Below are 20101 nucleotides of genomic sequence, written 5' to 3' on the forward strand. Positions count from 1 at the left end.
CACAGGAAAATACAATCAGAAATGCTTCTGTACTGGACTGAAAATGTGGAAAGCCAAGATTGGGAAGAAATCTCACAGAAACAGCATTTAACTATGTAAAAAAAAAATAAATCCAAAAACTCTGTTTAAGGCAGGTGGTGTTACTTCTTAATCAAAGTTGGCTTTAGGACACAGCATTCTCCCTCACCCTTTTCTTTTATTGGTCATTTAATCAAGTGGCTATATTAATCAAGTGCCAGTCCAGATCTATCCCTCTTCGGCAGATAGACAAACAGACTTAACATAATGTGACAGATACAAATCAGAATAAAAGGAAGAGATATGTAAGATATGACAGAACAAAACAGCTCACAGTTAATTTTTTTTTGCATTTAGAATATGAGGGTAGTGGTTACATTTTGAGAGGCGAATTAGATAAAAATCAGATAGAAGAAAGGTTCTAGCTCAGAGGCACGGGATTTTAGATGTTGGTTCACTTTTCAGACTGAGCTGTTTCACATTTAAAGAAGGGCTTAAATTTAGTTTTATATAGCTACATCTGTTTGGAATCCTGTTCCTTAGAACAGCTCAATTCTGATCAGTAGGTCTGATTCCCACATTCCTTCTATTCAGCAGTGCATGGCTGCTTCCAGAGGAGGGTTGTAGCCCAGTCATACAATGGCCTGCAGCCTGGCAATGAACTCAGGAGCTCTGAATACAAGCCCCTCAAGGCTGAGCAGACATCAGGACATGGATATTGCATCCCTTGCCACTACTGCAATGGAGGGTGAGAAAAGGTTTCCTAATGGCTATTCTGCTCCACTAGAAGTTGTTCCACAAAAAATGGTATAATTGCTGGATAAAAAACAGATGATGGCATCTTTCACTTCCTAATGGCCCCTATGTATTCACAGAGTTGTATACTAGTTTGGGAGAAGTGAACAGGATCATCCTTTTCAAGTCTTTGAGGCACCTGTTTCTACTAGCTCTATAGAGATTTAGTGCTTTACTGTAGAAAGACTGGATATTCTTTCTTTCTCTTTTCTTTTGCTGCTAATGTTTGAGTGTCTAAAATACAGCTGTGTCCATGCCCAGCTAAGGAGGGTAGGACTTTCCACAGACAATCCTGTATGTTCACCTATACTGTATCTTCTAGTCCATCTTGGCATATGCTAAAGAATCTCCAGTGTTTTGAAATGGTATAACTGAACAAGTCACATGGTATTTCACTTTTTTAATGGTTCTAGACAGTATGGAGGGTTTCAGCTGACATATTTGGATGTCTTCGCATCAACTAGCTTTATGCATCCAACTTTCATGCTTTGAATTATCCTGTCTCCAGTCATGACATCAGGAATTCAGACTCCTAAAAAAAAGGTGCAGTGAACTGCAACTTTCTACAGACTTGAAGAAGGATCAAAACCGTAGTGAAGATAACTCCTAAGTAAGTCTGATATTCTTAGGCAACAGGTCTAAGCACAGTCTTCAAATTTTTTGAGAAGAAAATGTTTGATTAAATGCCCTTCGTATTGTTTCTGGAGGGAATATCCTTGCAGTGAAGTTCTTTCTCTTTTCCCTTCTTTGAAATGTCCTCTGTAAGTTAGGCTGCACATTACAGTGAGCAATTAAGACATTTTAGGTTTCTAGGTGGACATATTTAATTTGGTTTCAGAGTTGCTTGTTTTGATTTAACTAGACTGTATTCTATATGGATCTAAGCGTGTGTGAGTTTATAGTGTAGCTTGGAAGTAGTAGTAGTCGTCTTTGGAGATTCAGCCAAAAAGATTGACTAAAAAGATCTAGGCAAACAGCAGTCATGAAGTTTAAAATAATATAGAATATATAAAGACAACACAGTAGTTTTACAGGTACTACAGTTGTCATGCTATGAACACAACCTTTAGTAAATCATCTTCATATATATGATTTCAAAACAAGAAAGTATATCTACCCTTTCAGTCTGAGGTCAAATACCAATGCACATGAAGCTTTCAATACTAATACTAACAACAACAACGTCAACAATAATAATAAAGCTTTGTGCAGGTCTCAGAATTTGGTCTCAGAAAATACCCCAGTAAAGAACAAAGAGATTCAGTTATTAAATGTACTAAGACATCCAACTACCTAAATTTTCTGCTTGCATTTCTCACAGGGCTTTCTGTAAGACTGTCTTCAACTAGAATATATGGAGTTACTTACTGTGCAAAGTGTCTCAAATGTCTTTTCGGAGACAAAGGATCCATCAAGACCAAAAAGAAAAATAGATGCATAAGAAAGCATCCCTCCAAGGATAATAAGGTTGTTCATGTAGGGACTGGACATCTTTATTAGTCTATGGACAAAAGGTGATAGTGCATTAAGAGGAAAAGATTACTGCTAGGCTATTAGAGCAATAATGAAGAGCTTTTTGTAACCAGGCAAACAGATAAACCTTCTTGTAGAACTTCGTGAAATCTATAGGCATGCACAGTATTTGCTGTTTTATAAAGTCTAGCATTGTCTAGAATTGTTTTAGTATTTGAATGTTTACTAAAAAGACCTCCTGTTTTACTGATGAATTAATTAGCAAGGGTTAATATTATTAGAAGACAGTCAAACATAGATTAAAAATATTACACTTTTCAGACAGTATAAAAGAACTTAAATACAGTCTGTTTCATATATTACACAGCGATTTCAATTAAACAGTTCTAAAATATCATCTTTCCACAGTTTTAACATTTTCCTTACATATTTATATGTAGATAGATATGTATACGTGACGGGTTCTACAAACATGGCATTTAAATATGAAAGAATTAGTGATAGAAGTAACACAAGTGTCTTACTTTTGATTTCTGTTTTTGATGTTAAAGAACAAGAAAGCACTGGCCATTATCATTCCTAGGATGGTGAGGGCAGAAAGGATGCTGTAGAGAGGCAGGGAGATTTTGCGCAGCTCCTCTTGTATGATTGTTTTGTCCTTTGGAGGCTCAAGTCCTAGAATTACATGAAGAAAAAAAAGGCAAAACCTCAACCAGAAGCAGAATTTCTGTAAGAAACTTTGCCTTATATATGATTCAGTACATTTAGCAACTGTGAACTACACCAGTAGTTGATGAAATCATTGACTTTGACAGACATATGTTAGTCACATAGATTGACATGAAGATTTGTATTTCTGGAACAGGTAAATATACTTTTTGGAAGAAAAACCACAACAAAACCCTGATGCAGAAACTCATACATGATAACTAGTCTCATTTTAAAGTTTAGATAAACACTAAAATGAATACTATGACTGTAAATTTTAACATGAGGTTATTGCTTTTCTGAAACAAGTGACAGAACAATGAGTAGAAAACAGAAAGCATCTCTTCTGTGCATACTGTCATTACCAGAGCAAATTCAAACGGCCTGTTGAGACCATTCTTGGTGTAACATCACTAGGACAGGAAATGACAGCCATGTGGGATGAAATGGGGTCCTGGGCTGAGGGCAAGGTAGGGGAAGCCCTGGGAGAAGGGGAGGCAGGACTGTTGGTGCCCTCAGAATAATGGAACAATATGGAAAAATATTTTTTGGTAGAAGTTTTATAGGAGCAGATCCACTTTGCAAATCCCTGCAGACGTGGACTTGAACATATGAACTTAAAAGATATGTTTAAAGCCATGAGCTTGATTGACAGTCAGCTCCCACTATTAAAAGTCTTGGTTTAATGAGGAGAATCACTGTCTAACAAGTGCAATAAAGCTCTGCATACCCTACTTCCCACACTTCAGTTTACCTGCTTACTAACTTTTTCCTTGGTGCAGGGAGTTGGAAAAAGGCCCTTTGCATCACTGCCTTCCTTCAGAATTGTATTTGTGTGCTCTATACTGCCTGAACCTGTCCTTTTTCATCAGTCCTCTGTGGGGCTGCAAGGGTGACCACATGGGGCCAAGAAGCTCCACTTCACAGCATGGCTGCAGAAGCAGAGCTCTGCAGAACCACAGATCACAGAGCTATAAGTAACTGACTAGCAGCTGCCATGGCTAATTTTTACGTCCACTCTTCTACTTTGCACCTAAAAGAATATTCAAGGATTTATACAACAAAATAACTTTACGCATACCAGTTAAGTTGAAATAATTCAGATCATGGAAACTTGCTATCCTTTTGTCTTTATGCCAAAGATTTTAAAAAAAAAATCCTTTAGGTGATCACAATAAAGTGACAGTGAAGGGATCATTTGCTGTTTTGATAGTGGAGAATTTTCCTCTTTTCTTTTTCCCTCCACAGAGCATGCATTTACAGTCCATGGCAATTCACAAAACTAGACGAGTAACAAAACAAAAAGATAATAAAGCACACATCTGACTTAAAATAACTAACACTAAAGAATAAAACCTCACAATGCTATATCTGAACCATAGAGAGTATACTGATGGTTTGCACTTATTAAATATAAGAACACCTTCAGATGTGGTCAGAACAAAAACTGTCTTGTTCTGAAAAAAACTATATAGAGATTTTTTCCCATCATATACTGTCTATAAAGGCAAGGAATTATGAACAAAGCCTGTCTCCTGTTACTTGATTCATCCTGCATATGTTCTCTGGAAATTAATGGTATTGATTCAGTATTCAACTACATCATTAGTTCCTCCTTGCAGCAAAAATAATCTGCTGGGTCCCAGACTCTGGCAACTGGGACAGGTTCTGAATTCTTCATTTCCAAAGCCTCATTCTCCAGACAGATGTGAGTTTATGTAGATGTGCTCTTTAAAGTCCTTTAAAGCAAAGGATACCAAAAGGAAAGGCGGAAAAGCAGCCATGAATTAGATCACTGCAGTGAAACTCCACCCATGCTCATGCCATCCTTGGGTTTTGGGACACTAGAGGAAGGTGTAGTAGAGTACAGCAGCTTGATACTCATGCACCTCACCACTCCTAGAGAAAAACCACACAGAACTGACAAAGTCAACTTGACTTTATCTTACTGAACTGCATCATAGCAGAACTTAGGAATAAATCTTAAATATTAGCTTTGAAAAAATAGTATGTATGCCTATATTCAACAGGAGACACCCTTAAAACTCATTTCAGCTCACATCTGACTGCCATGACCATATGCTCTGAAAACCATGGGTATGCCCACACTCCAACTGCTGTGAGGGCAGATGAAGTTCCCATGTTATCTTTGGAACTGCATGGGATAAAAAAAGGCAAGAAGATACAGCAACAAGGCTATATGCGTGCTGTGGACCCTGGGAGAGTTGCTGGGCTAAACACCCTCTCTGGCCCTGTTTCACATGGGCCATGTTAAAACTAGTCTTTGTATTTTAAAACTCTATTTTCTAACTAGCTAAAAGACACCTCCCAAAGAAAAACAACCACCTCCCTCTTGTGTCTGCAAACATAGCACAAGAGAACATCCCTCAGGTGAGATGAGCTGGGGGAGTGGGAAATGGGGATTAAATAAGAACATTATTCATTAGTGGAGACAAAATAGAAGACACATCTGCTTGCTGAAATATCAAAGAACATTTGCGTACACATATAAATTTGAATTTGCCCTGTCATTGGAATAAAAACTAAGTATACAATTTCCAAATATGGCGATTTTCTGTTCAGAATCCTATTTTTTAAGCACAGCTCAGTTCCCTTTCTCTTTCTTCAGTGTCATACTTTTTTATTAAAAATACTAAAACAGTTCTTTAATAGCATGCATTCTTACGAACTACATACATCTATTCATGTCACTCCTATACCTTTTTCCAGTCTTCTCTCCTACCTTGGAATCTGATGACACTGTTGTTTATTTCCAGTGTGTCAGCTACAGCATTGTATTCTCCCACCTTTACTTCCTTTCGCTCTGCAGAGAAACAAACAAGAGTGATTGTTTATGGCAGTTCACATGTTCTCAATTATTTAACTGATTTTTTCTTCTTTTTTGACAGTATGTCAAAAGGAAAAGAAATACGAAAGAATAGGGCATGAATTATTAAATCAGAATGCCAGACAGCTAACATCATTAAAAGAAATATTTCTGATTCTTGAAAGATATGCAAAGTATTTTTAAGAACTCATTTACATAATCAGGAAACTGTTATTGGGCACAGACATCTCCAGCTTAAAGATCACACAGTTTCTTACTGGCTCACACTATGCAGGACATTTTTGCTGGGAGAACAGGCACGGCTAAATCACACATTCCCCTCCCATTTAAACAACTAGGACATCTTGCTTAGTGAAGTATTTCCCAGGAGATTCATAGCAGCAGGCTCCAGCCAGTATGAAGTAGACTGGCTAGTTAGCAGATAGGCCAGGAATCAAATCTCTTACTCTGACTGGGAATTAGCAACTCATTAGTACCCTGACTGCAAACCTTACTATGTTATATAATTAAAGCCAACATGCACTTGAGATAAAATTTTACAGTTAGTCTCATCTGCTATTTTGGGACTATGGTCACATACATGACTTTCCTGCACCTAACGGAATAGAGTATGCAGATAGAGGAATTTAATTTGTTTGTCTGCTGCCTTGGCCACTGTAGCTGGAACTCTGACATGCATTTTCCCCACACATCTGATAGCATCTGGCATGAACGAATTTCTGTCATTTCTGTTGGGTTTTTGGAATGGCTTAGAAGTGCAAGAACTTACTAAATTCTCACTCTTACACTAAAACTTTTACATTTTGATCATACTTATAAACCCCAGGCACACTGGATACAGTTTTCTTTGATGAGTTAGCTCAACAGAAAGGTAGGGCCTTCAGGCCTCTATATTGAGGCATGCAATTTACATTTAAATTCTGAGCTCATGACCCTATTTGTGACACTGATTTTGGGAGCTGATGACCTTGAACTAGATTGCGAATTTGAAAAGTCTGTATTTTACCCAACAGATCCACAGTAACCTTTTCTCCTTTCTCACTCAAAGTGATTTTTGCCTCTTCAGCTCTGCTGAATGGAGCACCTAGCTCCATTTTAGTAAAATCTGCAGGCTGACTAATACTAACCTGAGAGCTCACAGGAGGTAAAAGTTTTCCTTACATAAATCATTATTTTTATTGTTAAAATTGTCTACACAGAACTGTAGATTGGGCTGCAAATCTGGCAGGGAGACCTAGGCATTTGCCCCCCCCATCAAAAGCTGGAGTTTGCAGCTCCGAAGACTAATTTTCGTTTCACATGAGTGTGATCTACTTGGAGGGCCCTAAGACTAGTTTGGAATAAAAGCAGAATCCCCTGGTCCCCAGCAGCAGCTTACAGAGCCCATCCATGTGGCATCATATACTCTTAGGAGTGAATATAAGTTTGTAATTTCTGTCACCGACTGAAATTCTCTGTGAAATAGGTACATGAATAAATTCCTGACAGTTGTAAACTGTAAAAGAAATATTCCCAGTAGTCATTTAAAAGCCAAACTTTTAAATGTCATTTAATGCTAAAATCAGAACTGATTCACTTCCATTTGTATTTATATCATGACAACTTTTACCTGTAAATCTAAAACATCAAAACACAACCTAGAGAGAAGAGAGACAAACATCAGAATGCATATTGATATACAGTGTGTATATTAGATGCCAGATGGTCCACAGCATCTACTGATAGGAAAGAGGGAAGACGTGCACCTTGATGTTGGTCTAGCCACAACTTTACAGCAACAGGCTAAAAAGCCTGATAGCTCTGATAAATGTAGAGGAGAAAAGAGTGATTGCTCTACAACTGTTTCTGGAGCTGGGACTAGGTGAGATGTGATAAGCATGTAACAGGTGGAGAAGCATACAAAAAAGACAGTGTAAATCCATGGTCTGATTAAAGTACTGCAGGTGAGAAAGTTTTTCTGTGATTACTTCATGTGACATACAATGTCATTCCTTTTCAACATTTCTATATTCTTACATGGTTTCCTTTGCAGATGAAGTAACACTGACAATGTGCCTGATGAGGTAGCCTACAACTACCTAGCCTGGGTACCAGGAGCTAGCCCTTGTAGGAGTGGAGCTTGGCAGCTGGAGAAACAAACTTCCAGGCCAGCCCGAAGATCAAGACTTTTTTGACCGAGAAACCCAAGACTGTGGGGAAAACCTGCAACATTTAGTACCAGGGAACCACATTATCAATGCCTTGTCCCTTACAAAAAGGAAAGGACAGTTCATAGAGAACATGCCAAGCTTTATTGAAGTCAAGAAAAGCCATAAAGATATCTGATATCTTAAACAACTGGGGGAATTAGTCTATGAGGGAAATAAACCAGATTTTTATTGAGAGGAAGGATATACTATCCTCCTGGTATGATTAAAGGGGTGCTGAGAGGGAGATATCAAAAGGTTTTGTTATCCCAGCAAGGAGTACAACTCAGTTGTAGGTTTTTCAGATCCTCAAGCACAAGTGCTGATCAGTGAAAAAGTCACCTCCAAATACTAAATAAAGGAAGCAAGGAGGCAGCATTATGGCTCTCTGCTGTCTTGCATAGGTCAACATAGATAAGGATGTAAGTGCAGGCTCTATATTTCTATGTGTCATTTCATCCAGTTTGCTTTGAAAGTTCTGAATTATTCAAGTTAGTATACTGTTGGTATAATGTAGCTCAGTCAAAACTTCTGAGTGTTCAACAACAAAAGGATAGGAGGAAGTGGAACTCCTCCAAAGAAACACAACAACAAAGTGCTTTGTACAATATGCACAATATGATGCTGACTTCTTTTTGTAGTGCTTCCATTATTTTTAACTAGATTTTTCCACACTCATGATAGAGAGATTGTACTGAAATCCCTCAGCTCATGTTAAAATGCGGAAGAAAAATATTGGGGGAAAATATACTGGGTTTGTGAGATAATGTTTGTCAATACCATGACAGGAGTGGTGAAATTTCAGAATTTGAATCTGCAGCTGTTCTTTCAAACAGGAACAAAAAACTATGAAAACTAACCAACACAGAGAAAACTGGCCCAGAAATACGTGAGTGAAATGTATGCCTATCTCACAGAATTATAAACAACTAATCCTTGATTTTAATTAATTATCTCAGAATAGATTACTTATATGATGAAAGCCTTCTACCAACAAAGAACTGAGCTAATCTTAAAGGTATATTAAAATTTTTTCTTCTACATATTTTATTACAGAATTTTATAGCCCACTTTAAGCAACTCCAGACAACACACTACCACTAAATAATTGGCTTACATTTCACAAAGTTAATACAGAAGATTTTCAATGGCATACCAGGTAGTTACATGTTCTTATTCAATAAAAGCAAAAGAATCATCCTACAACAGATATTAGCTGAGTAAAACAAACTTAGCAAAATTCACAGCAGTATTATGATTGCCAGTATGACTTATTCACTTACACTGAGAATTTCCAGATAAGACAGTGCTTAGGTTCAGTTCCTTTCACTACATAATTTCCATTTCCACCACATTTTTGTAAGCGTATTTAATTTACACCTCATGAAGATAGTTTCTACTGAGAGATATTTAAGGATGAGAGAAAGCATTTGTAATGCATGAGATGGTTCTTAGTTTGTTTTGAAAAAACATCCCTGCATAAGGTGCTGCGTCCATGACTCCTTCTCCTCGAAGAGCTTTTCAAAATTTTTTTATATACCTCCTCCTACTTCTCAACTCCCTTAAAACCTTCCTGTGACAGCAGTTTAAGAATCTCTTATCCCACTCTTTGTCAACTGCCCCTCTTGCTTAACCATCCTAATTCAGTGGGAGTGATTATATGCTTAGCATGTTAGAAAATCTTGCTACATATTCAGCTCTTAGCAGCCTATCTCAGGAGCCAATGTTATTAAACCTTGTCCTACAACAGATCATTTAGTTCCCTGGACATTGTTCCTCTTCCATGCATCACAGCTCAACAGGACTGCTGGCAGCTATAGGGAAAATTTACCCATCGTATCTCAGAAGAGTTTTGGAAAATGCCCAAGTGATTGCAAACTGGTAAAACTAAGCAGGGTCCATACACACCTGAAATGCTTAAAAATCCTTAGGAAGAGAATGACTCTGAAATTTGGAAAGACTTTAATCTCAAATTTCAAATCAGTCTCCTAGACATGAACCAGAAATCATGTCACTGCACAACTACTCACACTTTCAAAGACACATCTAACCTATCTGAAAGCTCACCATTCACAGGCTGTTGGCAACTCATTGATGGGCTCAGTCCAGAGACAGGGTGAATAGTGCTCAGAAACATTACATTAGCCTCCAGAGGCTTGCCTTTCTCCATTTTAGCCTCTGCTCACGTTCCCTTTTAAAGAGTGAATGCTTTTCTGTAACACTTTACACTGTCAGTCTCATCTAGCAATCATTTGTCACTCTTGGGTCTTAGGTCTTCTATGTCATTCCCACTATAGCCTTCTGTGAAGGTTCCTGAAGAGCTCATGTGCTGCACTGAGTGACAGCAATCCTGTGACCAAGAGTGTTCAGAGAGCAAGACACGGTAAGGAAGATGGGCCAAACATAAGCAGTGAAAATTCTAAACTGGAGACTGCAAACTGATGCCAACTTTGAGAACACTTCCCATATTTCAGTAAATCCTGTGCAATTTGCCTGCAAAGTCTCTTCTAACCTGCCCTACCTGTCTCACTCATTTTGAAAGCTGTTTCACAAAATAATGATATATCACAAAAGCTGGAAATGCTGTTTCAAATGCCTTTACAATGCTAAATGAAACTAAGCACGATGAAAGCTAATTTCCTTCAGAATAAATACAGAAACATTTCATGTTGTGGTTCATGTAGAAAGTCTTAGCAAATTAATGTAATTTTAACTTTCATAATATATCCTTGTCAGACAGGACTGAGAAGCTTTTCAGTTATCCTTATCACATATCAGCAATAACCAACACAAGTTGAAAGCTTCCAGTTAAAAAAAAAAAAAATCACAATAGAAGCTTATAAATAATGAATGAGCAAAGCCTTTTTCATGAATTTCATCCACTTGCAGGCAACTATTTCTTTGTTTAAAGACAAAAATGCTGAGATTAAGAATCACAGTTCAAATAAGGAAGAAAATGTCAGGTCAGATAAAAGATTATTCTTCATCAGAAGCTGCCAGAAAAGAGAGAATCAAGGAAGAAAAATAGGTTACCTTTGCAAGGATTTGAATTACCACAGTTTTTACCCTTGTAACTAGAGTTTAAAATCTGTTTTGCCTTAAGAAATATTACCTTCATCTTTAACTCCTTCATAACTATTTCCTTCATTTGAAGTTATTGTCTAATGTTTTATTTATGAAATCCCATATTCCATTGATTTGGAAACATACATACACAGCACACAGGAAATCCTGAGTTATGCAAGTAGTATATCTAACAAGTGATAATTACTCCTCATAGCCAGTTCTCTGGCTATGAATCTTTCATTCATCCATAAAACAAAACAGACAGAAAGGACAAACCATACAAAGGCCAAACAGGGTATCCTTAGAGTTGGGATAAAAGCTAAGCAGTCTTAACCCTGGACTTATTTCACTATGTTAGTTATGGTATTTAGCCAACCAGATACAGCAAGCAAGGAGGCAAGTTGTAAATAAAATATCATTAAGTAACCTGAAGTCATAAAAAAACCTAGTAATTTTGTAGTCTGAGTAGATTTTTCTATAAAAATTTCAAGAATCTGTATTTTTAAGAGCATATAAAAATTATTTTAACTGATTCTTTTTTTCACTTTGTTTTGCATTTTTACTGATTCTTTGTTTTCACTTTCCTGATTACACCTCTGCCTCCTATTTTGTTTGTTAGACTTATGTCTAGATTGGCATAGAAATTTAGTAATATAGTTCACGTGGATTTAATACCTAAATGTCTTAGGTATTTATATATTATGCATTCAAAAGCTATATAATGAAATAAAAAAATAAAAGCTTTGAGTTTAAAACAATTATTTCTTAAAATGAGAATTGTTAACACCATCATTATAGCTTTCATTCTGGAAACTGAGAAATCCTGAGATTAGCTCAGTTGGTTAAAACTGGGTGCTAATAACACCAAGGTCATGGGTTCAATTCTCTGTATAGGCCATTCACTTGAGAGCTGGACTCAATGATCCTTGTGGCTCCCTTCCTACTTGGAATATTCTGTGATTCTGTATGAACAAATATACAGTAATGAAGGCAGATCATCCATGAAGCATAACAATGGTTGTGATGAAGCAAGTGTACAGAGCAAACACTAACTCCATTAAATAAGCTAACAGACAAAAATATCTATTCAAATGGGTACAGTATGATTATATTTTAGGATACATGCATGTGCAATAACTGCAACGTCTCGGTCCAGCTAAGGGTTCTCCTATTCCATTGTTTATTGTCTTTTATGATTTAACTTTTGAGAGAATGTAAATCTTCATCGTTCTGAGAGTTTATCTGCCACAGTAAATTATTCTTTGAAGTTATACAGTGTAATTATACATATGTTTTTTAGTATTAATATTTATCTAAATGTATCATGGTCTATAAACAAAAATTTATATTTATTTCACTTATCACTTGGAATCACCTCTTCTTAGCAGAGGCCAAACCCAGAGTGCTTTTCTTAACTCAGAATTTAGAGTGAAGAATAACACTGTACATGTAAAACTACAGGCAGTCATCATGAGAAGACGTTTTCTCAATTATGAAATAATAACTTCATTACTTGTTATATGCCTTTAAGTACTTCATGCACTCTAGTCACATACACTAGAACATTTTCTACAGTGAGTGTGCTAGGCAATCAGCCTGTGCAGACACACAGGCTTGGGCTGACTTCCCAGGAGAACTCCCAAGAGCTTCCTGGGTTGGAAAGGCCATCCAGGCAGTGACAGGTTTGGACGTGGATGCCACTGATCTGCAGAGAAGCCCTCCTGGCAGAATCCCAGGGCCCAGCAGCAGCTCCATCTGTCAGAGTCTCTCTGGGAGAGGGACAGTTGAAGGCAGGACCAAACAGGGGGTGGAGGTGCCAGTGACAGAGGGTGTGGCCACGTTCTGTTGCCTCATGAGCTTGATTTCAGTGTGAAAGATCAGAGGCTATGAGGCACAATTCAAGATATACCACGATACTGCACTCATTCAAAGTTAAAGGGACAGCAAACCACAGGATGGGAGCGTATCCATTTTGACAATCTATGATGCTTCCAAAAAAAACCCAAGATGACAAAGCAGTAGTGTATCCACGTATTTTATTCAAGGGGAATAAATGTAATTATTGTCTCTCTAGTGTCCTGGAAACTCAGTATGAGTAGGCACAGTGTGCATTATCAGGAGAGTTTTGCAAAAGAAAGATTTGAATCATGATCAAATTACCAGATAATTTTTTTTTAGTTAACCTAAAAGTTACTTATCAACTTAAGTCAAATTCACCAAGCAGTGTCATTTAGGAAGAAAAAACTATGAATAGCACTGCTGTCGGTCTTTTCTGACTCACCAGGGTTAAATGCATATGCAGCTGAAAAATGCAAGACACCCAGGATAGTGGCCTAATCCCAGTTTCCATCTGCTAGCTCAGCATTTAAGCTTTCCATACAAACATGACAGAAGATGTGACAGGGAATATCCTGACAGGAAAGACAGAGTCCCTAGGGACCTGGATGACCCAGTCTCTAGCCCAGTTGAACACTCTGGTTGAATCAGACAGAAGACCAAGGTGATCTTTTCCTTCTCTGGTATGTTTAATATTCTAGCATTTAATTTGATTTTCTTGTGCGTGCCCAAAAGAAATGTTTCACTACACTTACCTAAACATGTTACTTGTAACTGAAATTTTAAATTCAGTTCAATGTGGAAGATCAACTATTTTTTTGCAGTAGACAAAACAAATTTAAAAACCCACATCAGATACCTAGAAAACCTTGTGCGGTTACCTTTTCCCAGGGAGGCTTTTCTTGTCTCTGTGGTGATTTCTTGTCAGTGTGGGGATGCACAGCACAAGAACTGACAGAAGCTCTAGTCTGTGGACAGCTTCAGCTGACCTGCACATGGCTGCCAAGTCTCTGCCACAGTGTTTTCAGTGGCTGCTCAAATGTACAGAATGAACTGCACGATACAGTTCTTTTGAGGGCTCGTTGGCCCTTCCTAATTCATATGATAACCAAACTTAAGTGCATAACATGACAGAAATAAAAATGTCTCCCAACACATGATCCCAGTGGATCATGCCAGCAATCATGCCTCTCAACAAGGTTGTTTTCCCTCCACTTAGCAAGGTGTGCCTGCTTTCTGGTGATCTCACACCACACAGGGACAACGCAAAGGCTCCATTATCGCATATTTGGATGCATACACACGATTTTATAATTAAGGCCTTCCCTCACCTTCTGTCAGGGCTGTGTTTTCCCTCCCCTGGGAGAAGAATGTTCAGCACACCGCTGAGCAGCCTCCCAGCAGGCAGTGCCTGCTCTGCTTCAGCTGAGAGGTCCGAAAATGGAATGCTCTGGCTTCTTCCTTACACACTGCATCCTTAAAATTTTTCAGAGATAAGAGGGCATTATTTAAAAGTTGGAGTTTCACAGTTACTATGCCTGAGATGGGAGGAGAGCAGCAGCTGCTGTGCATATTATGTGTGTTAGATATCAACTACTCATTATGTCCTCGAATAACCACTCTTGCCATTACACCAGGTGGCCTGTGAAAACACTGTAGCACATGAAGAGCTTTGAATATCTTCATTATTCAGGGTCAAAACCAAAGACAGAATTCCTGCTGCCTTCGTCCTAAGATACTAAATAAGGGATGTGAGGCAGTGTTAAACACATTCATACAATGCTGCAAACTCTATGCTCTTTTCTGTTTTGTCATTTGTGCTGTAACTGCCAGGGCTTTTTCCTGTACAAGAAATCCCATTTTGAATCACTCGGGCCAGTTTGTTCCAGATACTTTATTCCAGAAGAGTAGGGAAATCATTAAGGAAAAAACTTAGAGCAACAAAAAGCCCACTTGTGTAATAAGTTGCAAGTGCAAGTGCACCCTCACCAAGGTATAGGGGAAACTACAAAGGTACCCAGGCAGTGATACTCCCCTAGATCACTCGTTCAGTCTCCTCTGCTGAGATGAACAGGAGAGCTGTCACTCAAGGTGCCATCAAAAGCCGTAGACTTTGAAACTTCCCAACTCTTGCCTACTACCCCTGACAATCAGCTCCCCATCCAGAAGTCACATGGGATCACAGATTGGATTTCCCTGTCCTCAGGGAGGTAGTCTCTGCTCCCATCCCAGGGATGGGGTTGTCACTGCTGTATTTAGGGATGGCACACTAGGGAGTGAGAAAACAAGAAATGTTATGCAATGCCAGGATGCCCATCTAACTCAAGAATTACATGATTCGTAGAGAGAGAAAAGTGTGTGCATGAGTGCTACTTTGAGTGTTTCTAGAATCATAGAAAGGGACCTTAAAGATCATCTAGTTCCAACCCCCCTGCCATGGGCAGAGATGCATTTTACAAGCAGTGGGTGGCTGCTCGAAGCCTGGGGCACTGGCCAAGGAGCGCAGGTGGTGAGGTTGTGCAACCCCATGCCCTCAGGCACTGGAAGATGTGAAAGCTCAGCAGTTAGGAAAAATGACCATGGCCTACTCAGTTCTCACAGGCTTTAAGAGACAGATCCGGGAGATGGATCACCTCACGAAGGTACTGTCTACAAAAGAAATGGTGAGTTTTCAAACACCAGCATTTGAAATGTTTTGTGTGCCAGCCCAGCCCAACAGACTCCTACAATGATATTTTTCACTTTATAAATTTCCATTTGATGCTTTTTTTTGAAATGTAAGTGTATGCAAATTGTATGTCAGGATGAGACCAAAGAAGTTTTGAAACATAAGATGATAGTGACAGTCAATTCAGAATTTATCTATCCTGATACAGGTTTTTCATGAAGACAGAGTAGTGTGGTTTCCTTCAGGTACCAGCAGTACATTTTAGTAAGATGCATTCTAGTCTTGAATTTCAAAATTTATCAACATTACTATTCCTTTTTTTTTCCTTTTAAAATCTAATAGTGGTAAAACTTACTGGGGAAAAAAAAATCTTTGCAAAAAAAGCTCATTCAGAAAACTATGTTGGTATAGTCAGATTTTTTTTAATCTGAAAGCTGATCTTGTATTCAAGAGATAAGAAACACACTCCAACTGAGACTTTTTAAAAACCAAAGTTCCAGAGAAATAATTCCATTCTCCTGCTAATTCAGTAAACTTCCACTTGCTTTAACCTGTTTTGAGTAATCTCTTTTTACTAATGCACTAGGAAAAACAGAAAGGAGGAAAAAGATACAACAGTGATTTCCTCTTAGTACTAACAAGGAACAATGTGTTTTACTAAGAGCAAAAAAAGTAGTGTAGAAGACTGATTAAGACACAAAGAAGAGTTTTGAAGTAAAAGTCACTGATTATATCCATAATGATTGCTTCCAAAGTTTCCTAAAATATGGTAGATATCATTGTTGTGCTGTTTCATTTTAAATTCTGATTTATTTTTCCTTTTATTTCTTCATCTGGAATAGCTACAGGAAACAGACTAGCATTAAGAGAAAGAACTTTCCATGGAAAGCTACAGCCATTAAATTATAATTACTCTAAATAATAAAGGATTTAATAATTAATATAGAGCAGTTATATAATACAACCTCTGGAATAACGTTGCCTGGCACAGCACAGCCAGAGCACACAAGCATTTATGGATAAGCATAGTGTTGTTTTTGTGCATAACCTTAAATACACTCCTCTAAGAGCTTCCGGAATTAAAACTGATATTTTAGGTACTGAGAGAAAACAGTTCGACAAAACACTCATAGTTTGAAAGAATCTATTCTGCCCAGATAATTGATAACATACAGCAATGATGATTTTTAGTTTGAACATTATCTTGTTAGAAGAGGACAGGATTTATCCCTGTAGGAATGAAATATAATATAAGGCAAACATCCTTGAAAAGCGGATGAAAACTAGAAAATCAGAAGTATGCATTTTTTCTCATGTATGACTATTGCAGTATGAGAGTGAAGAATGGTAGAAATTTTTACAACGGGTTGGGCATAAAAGACTAGGTTCAATAACCTCCATAAGAGGAACAAAACCCTGGAAAACCACAGTACAGAATTGATGTCATCAGCTTTTTATTACAACTGGCATCAAAAGCTGACAAATTCTAGTGCTTCAAATGAGAGGGATATTTGTGTAACTCTTCTAACATAATGATTTGCCTTTTGCCTGAGACAATGTTAAAATTGTAGATGCACAATAAGTAAAGAAAGCTGAAGCTTTTTAAGAGTATGAGAGTAAGAGGAATTTCAGAAGCAGGACTTGCTAAAAACAGTTTAAAAATATTTTTAAAAGTTTTTCCCTGAAACTGCTAGCAAAGTATTAGTATAAGCTACCTACAAAACCCAATTGTCCCACAAAATTTATTTCTGACAAGTCTGAAAGTCAAAACCATGGTGATTAAACTGTGGGAAGGGTTTTAAAATCTTACTTGAAGTGAGTATGTATGAAGTGAGTACTTCAGTGTATCTGTATCTGAGTATATCTTACCACTAGTTACAGCATTCAATGGAAATTTAAGTCATAGAATTTTTCCAGAAGGAAAAAAAAAAGACTGAATGAAACAGAATGATAATCTATATCACATGTTTTATATGGGTAGTAGAATTATGAAAAGCAAGTACTTTATATACTTGACCATAAATCTTTAACTACCCAAATTTTAAGAATTTCAGTGCAAAACTATATTAGAAAAATACTACTAAAACTTAGATACAGTTTTTGTCTATTCATCGTCTTATACAAAATTCCTTCTTCTGCAATAGCATGTACAGATTAGTGAGAGCTAGCAATGCAAGCAAGTGTTCTTACTGCTTTTCAGTAAAAGATGTAAAAAAGTTGTCTTGCTTTCCTGTGTTTTGGCTAGGTACACAAAAATCTAGCACAAATTTCTTGTTTCTAGATTTAAGTACATTTGATTTAAACAAGAAACATAGGATGTAAAACAATAAAGTCCAAAACTCTGAGCACACAGAAGCCAAAAACGTATGAAACATAACGTAAAGAAATGGTCACCCTTCTTGTGTGAGACTGGTGCCTGGATCTTCACTTGAATATTTGGAAATCTAGGGCCTCAAATTCTAGTCACAGTCCTTTCCTTATTCCTGATGCCTTCAATGGTATTATCATCTGACTTTCTTGGAGGAATAGAGATGTCCTGGTCTTGGTCCTAGTAGGACCAGTACCAGGAAAGAGAAGAGACAATAAAGGGGTCAGGATTTATGGCACATATTGCATGCCCCTTGCTAAGTTTTGCCTGTGCCAAAAACCCATCCTGCCTAAATTACTTTTTTCACTCAACTAGACCATGCATCAGTAGCATGAGTAAGCATGGGGAAAGCACAGCTGCTGAACAGAACAGTGATGTGTTGCATCCTCCTCTGCTCTGGCCTTGCTGCGAGGAGTCGCTGGCTCCTTTTCAATCACACCATTGGTGGGAAAGTGCTGCTGTTTGGCAGCACCTCTGTTTTCCATGCACAGCATCAACACTGAACTGTATCTTAGTTTGCCTTGCTCTACTGAATTATTTCTGGCACGCAGCAGTGGATATGTTCCCAGAAATGGAAATTTCTCACTTAAATGGAGAATATTCTATAACTCACATATCCTATTCATGGACTGTTTCTGCAGATGCTTTTCATCCCTAAACTGTAAAGGATAGCAGTGTTGCAATTTCTCAGGAAACCAATTCTCACTTCTGCAACTGGTATTGAAACCTTGTCAACGTGCTGTATTACTTGGGTTATTTCTTCCCTGTGCAGCATGCCCTCAGGCATTCTGGCAGATTTTTAAGCTGCTGTTTTACTCAAAGATAGCATGTCATGGGTTTTCTAGTATTTCTTGTGTGTGTATGTGGGAGAGACAGTAGACCTACCATAAAGACAAAGCCTGACAGAGCTGAAGTTTGGACAATGCTCTCAGGCACATGGTGGGACTCTTGGGGATGGTCCTGTGCAGGGTCAGGAGCTGGACTCAATGATCCTTATGGGTCTTTCCAACTTGGCATATTCTGTGATTCTGTGAAAACTTTATGGACTCTTGTACTAGCCATTAACAATACAGTCGTTTCCCATTCTTACTTCTACCCTCAATACACTGAATCCCTTCACAGCTTTGACACACACCCCACCACCTCCTGCATACCAAAAATACTTTGCAAGACCAGAAGGAGTGACAAGAGACATCCCTGGTGACCAGTAGGCACAGGTGGTGGGAGGCACAGAGAAATGATGGGAGGACACAGACACTGCTTAGCCATGCTTCAGTCCCAAAAACTACAGCAGGTAATCCTGGAGATATCAGAGCCCCGAGAAACAGCAATATATATCCTTAATACTCACGTACTTCCAAAAGAAATATTATTTATAGGCCTTTTTACCTATTGTTAAGTCCTTAATCTCGTATTTGGAGAGTCTAAGTTCCTCAAAACGAATCAACTGTTTTGAGCAGAAAAGGTCCAAAGAGAGAGTTACAGGTATCGTTCAACTAGGTCCATTTCAAAGGCAGCGATTCACCAACCAGAACAGCATAACTACTTGGTTTGTGACTTTGGTTTGTAAAATTGTCCTATTGAGTTTCCTGATTTTGCCTATAAGGATGAAGTAATGAACAAGCAGAAAACATAACATTTTTGATAATGTATAAAATCATTATGATTTTTTTTTAACTTGGGGCATGATACTCTCAGATATACTGCTTCTATTTCCTTCAGTGGGGCTTCTCATGTCTTAGGTTTTTACAGGACGTGCTGTAAAACAAATATGGCTGAAAGACAGTTGCATCCAATTGAAAGGAAACACCAAATCTATCTTATGATCTAGCTTGTGCATTGTCTGTTACCTTTAATAGTTGATACTGGTTTTGTGAAAACCTGCTCACTGATTTTAGTAAGAGAAGTTGGGTAAGTCTGTTTTGAAGAGGTTCAATTTCCTGCTCCTATTTTCTTAATAAAATCCTCCTTCTTTACACCCCATACAAACCTTTCATAGAGCTTAAACACAAAATTACCTACTCTCTAAAACCCAGTAATATGCTCCTAAATTATCTAATTCCCATTCATTTAAAAAAAAATAATAATTTATTCTATACCTTGACCTAGCATAGAGTGTAATTTAACAATCAAGA

At 37.9% G+C, this 20101-nt stretch overlaps 1 protein-coding gene across 1 annotated transcript in view; it reads right to left on the bottom strand.

Moving 5' to 3' along the window:
• The window catches only part of GABBR2 (gamma-aminobutyric acid type B receptor subunit 2), a 471821-nt gene that overhangs the window by 160743 nt on the left and 290977 nt on the right, over window positions 1–20101 (bottom strand). The window contains exons 9-11 of the mRNA XM_027741022.2: window positions 5738–5818; window positions 2811–2961; window positions 2182–2314 (exon numbers count right to left, since the gene is read on the bottom strand). Coding sequence (XP_027596823.1) covers window positions 2182–2314; window positions 2811–2961; window positions 5738–5818 — 365 coding nt within the window. The remainder of the gene's footprint in view (window positions 1–2181; window positions 2315–2810; window positions 2962–5737; window positions 5819–20101) is intronic.

This window comes from Pipra filicauda, unplaced genomic scaffold, assembly GCF_003945595.2.
Source record: "Pipra filicauda isolate LSUMZ 115617 unplaced genomic scaffold, ASM394559v2 scaffold56_size3634133_pilon, whole genome shotgun sequence".
In the NCBI taxonomy this organism is placed as follows: domain Eukaryota; kingdom Metazoa; phylum Chordata; class Aves; order Passeriformes; family Pipridae; genus Pipra; species Pipra filicauda.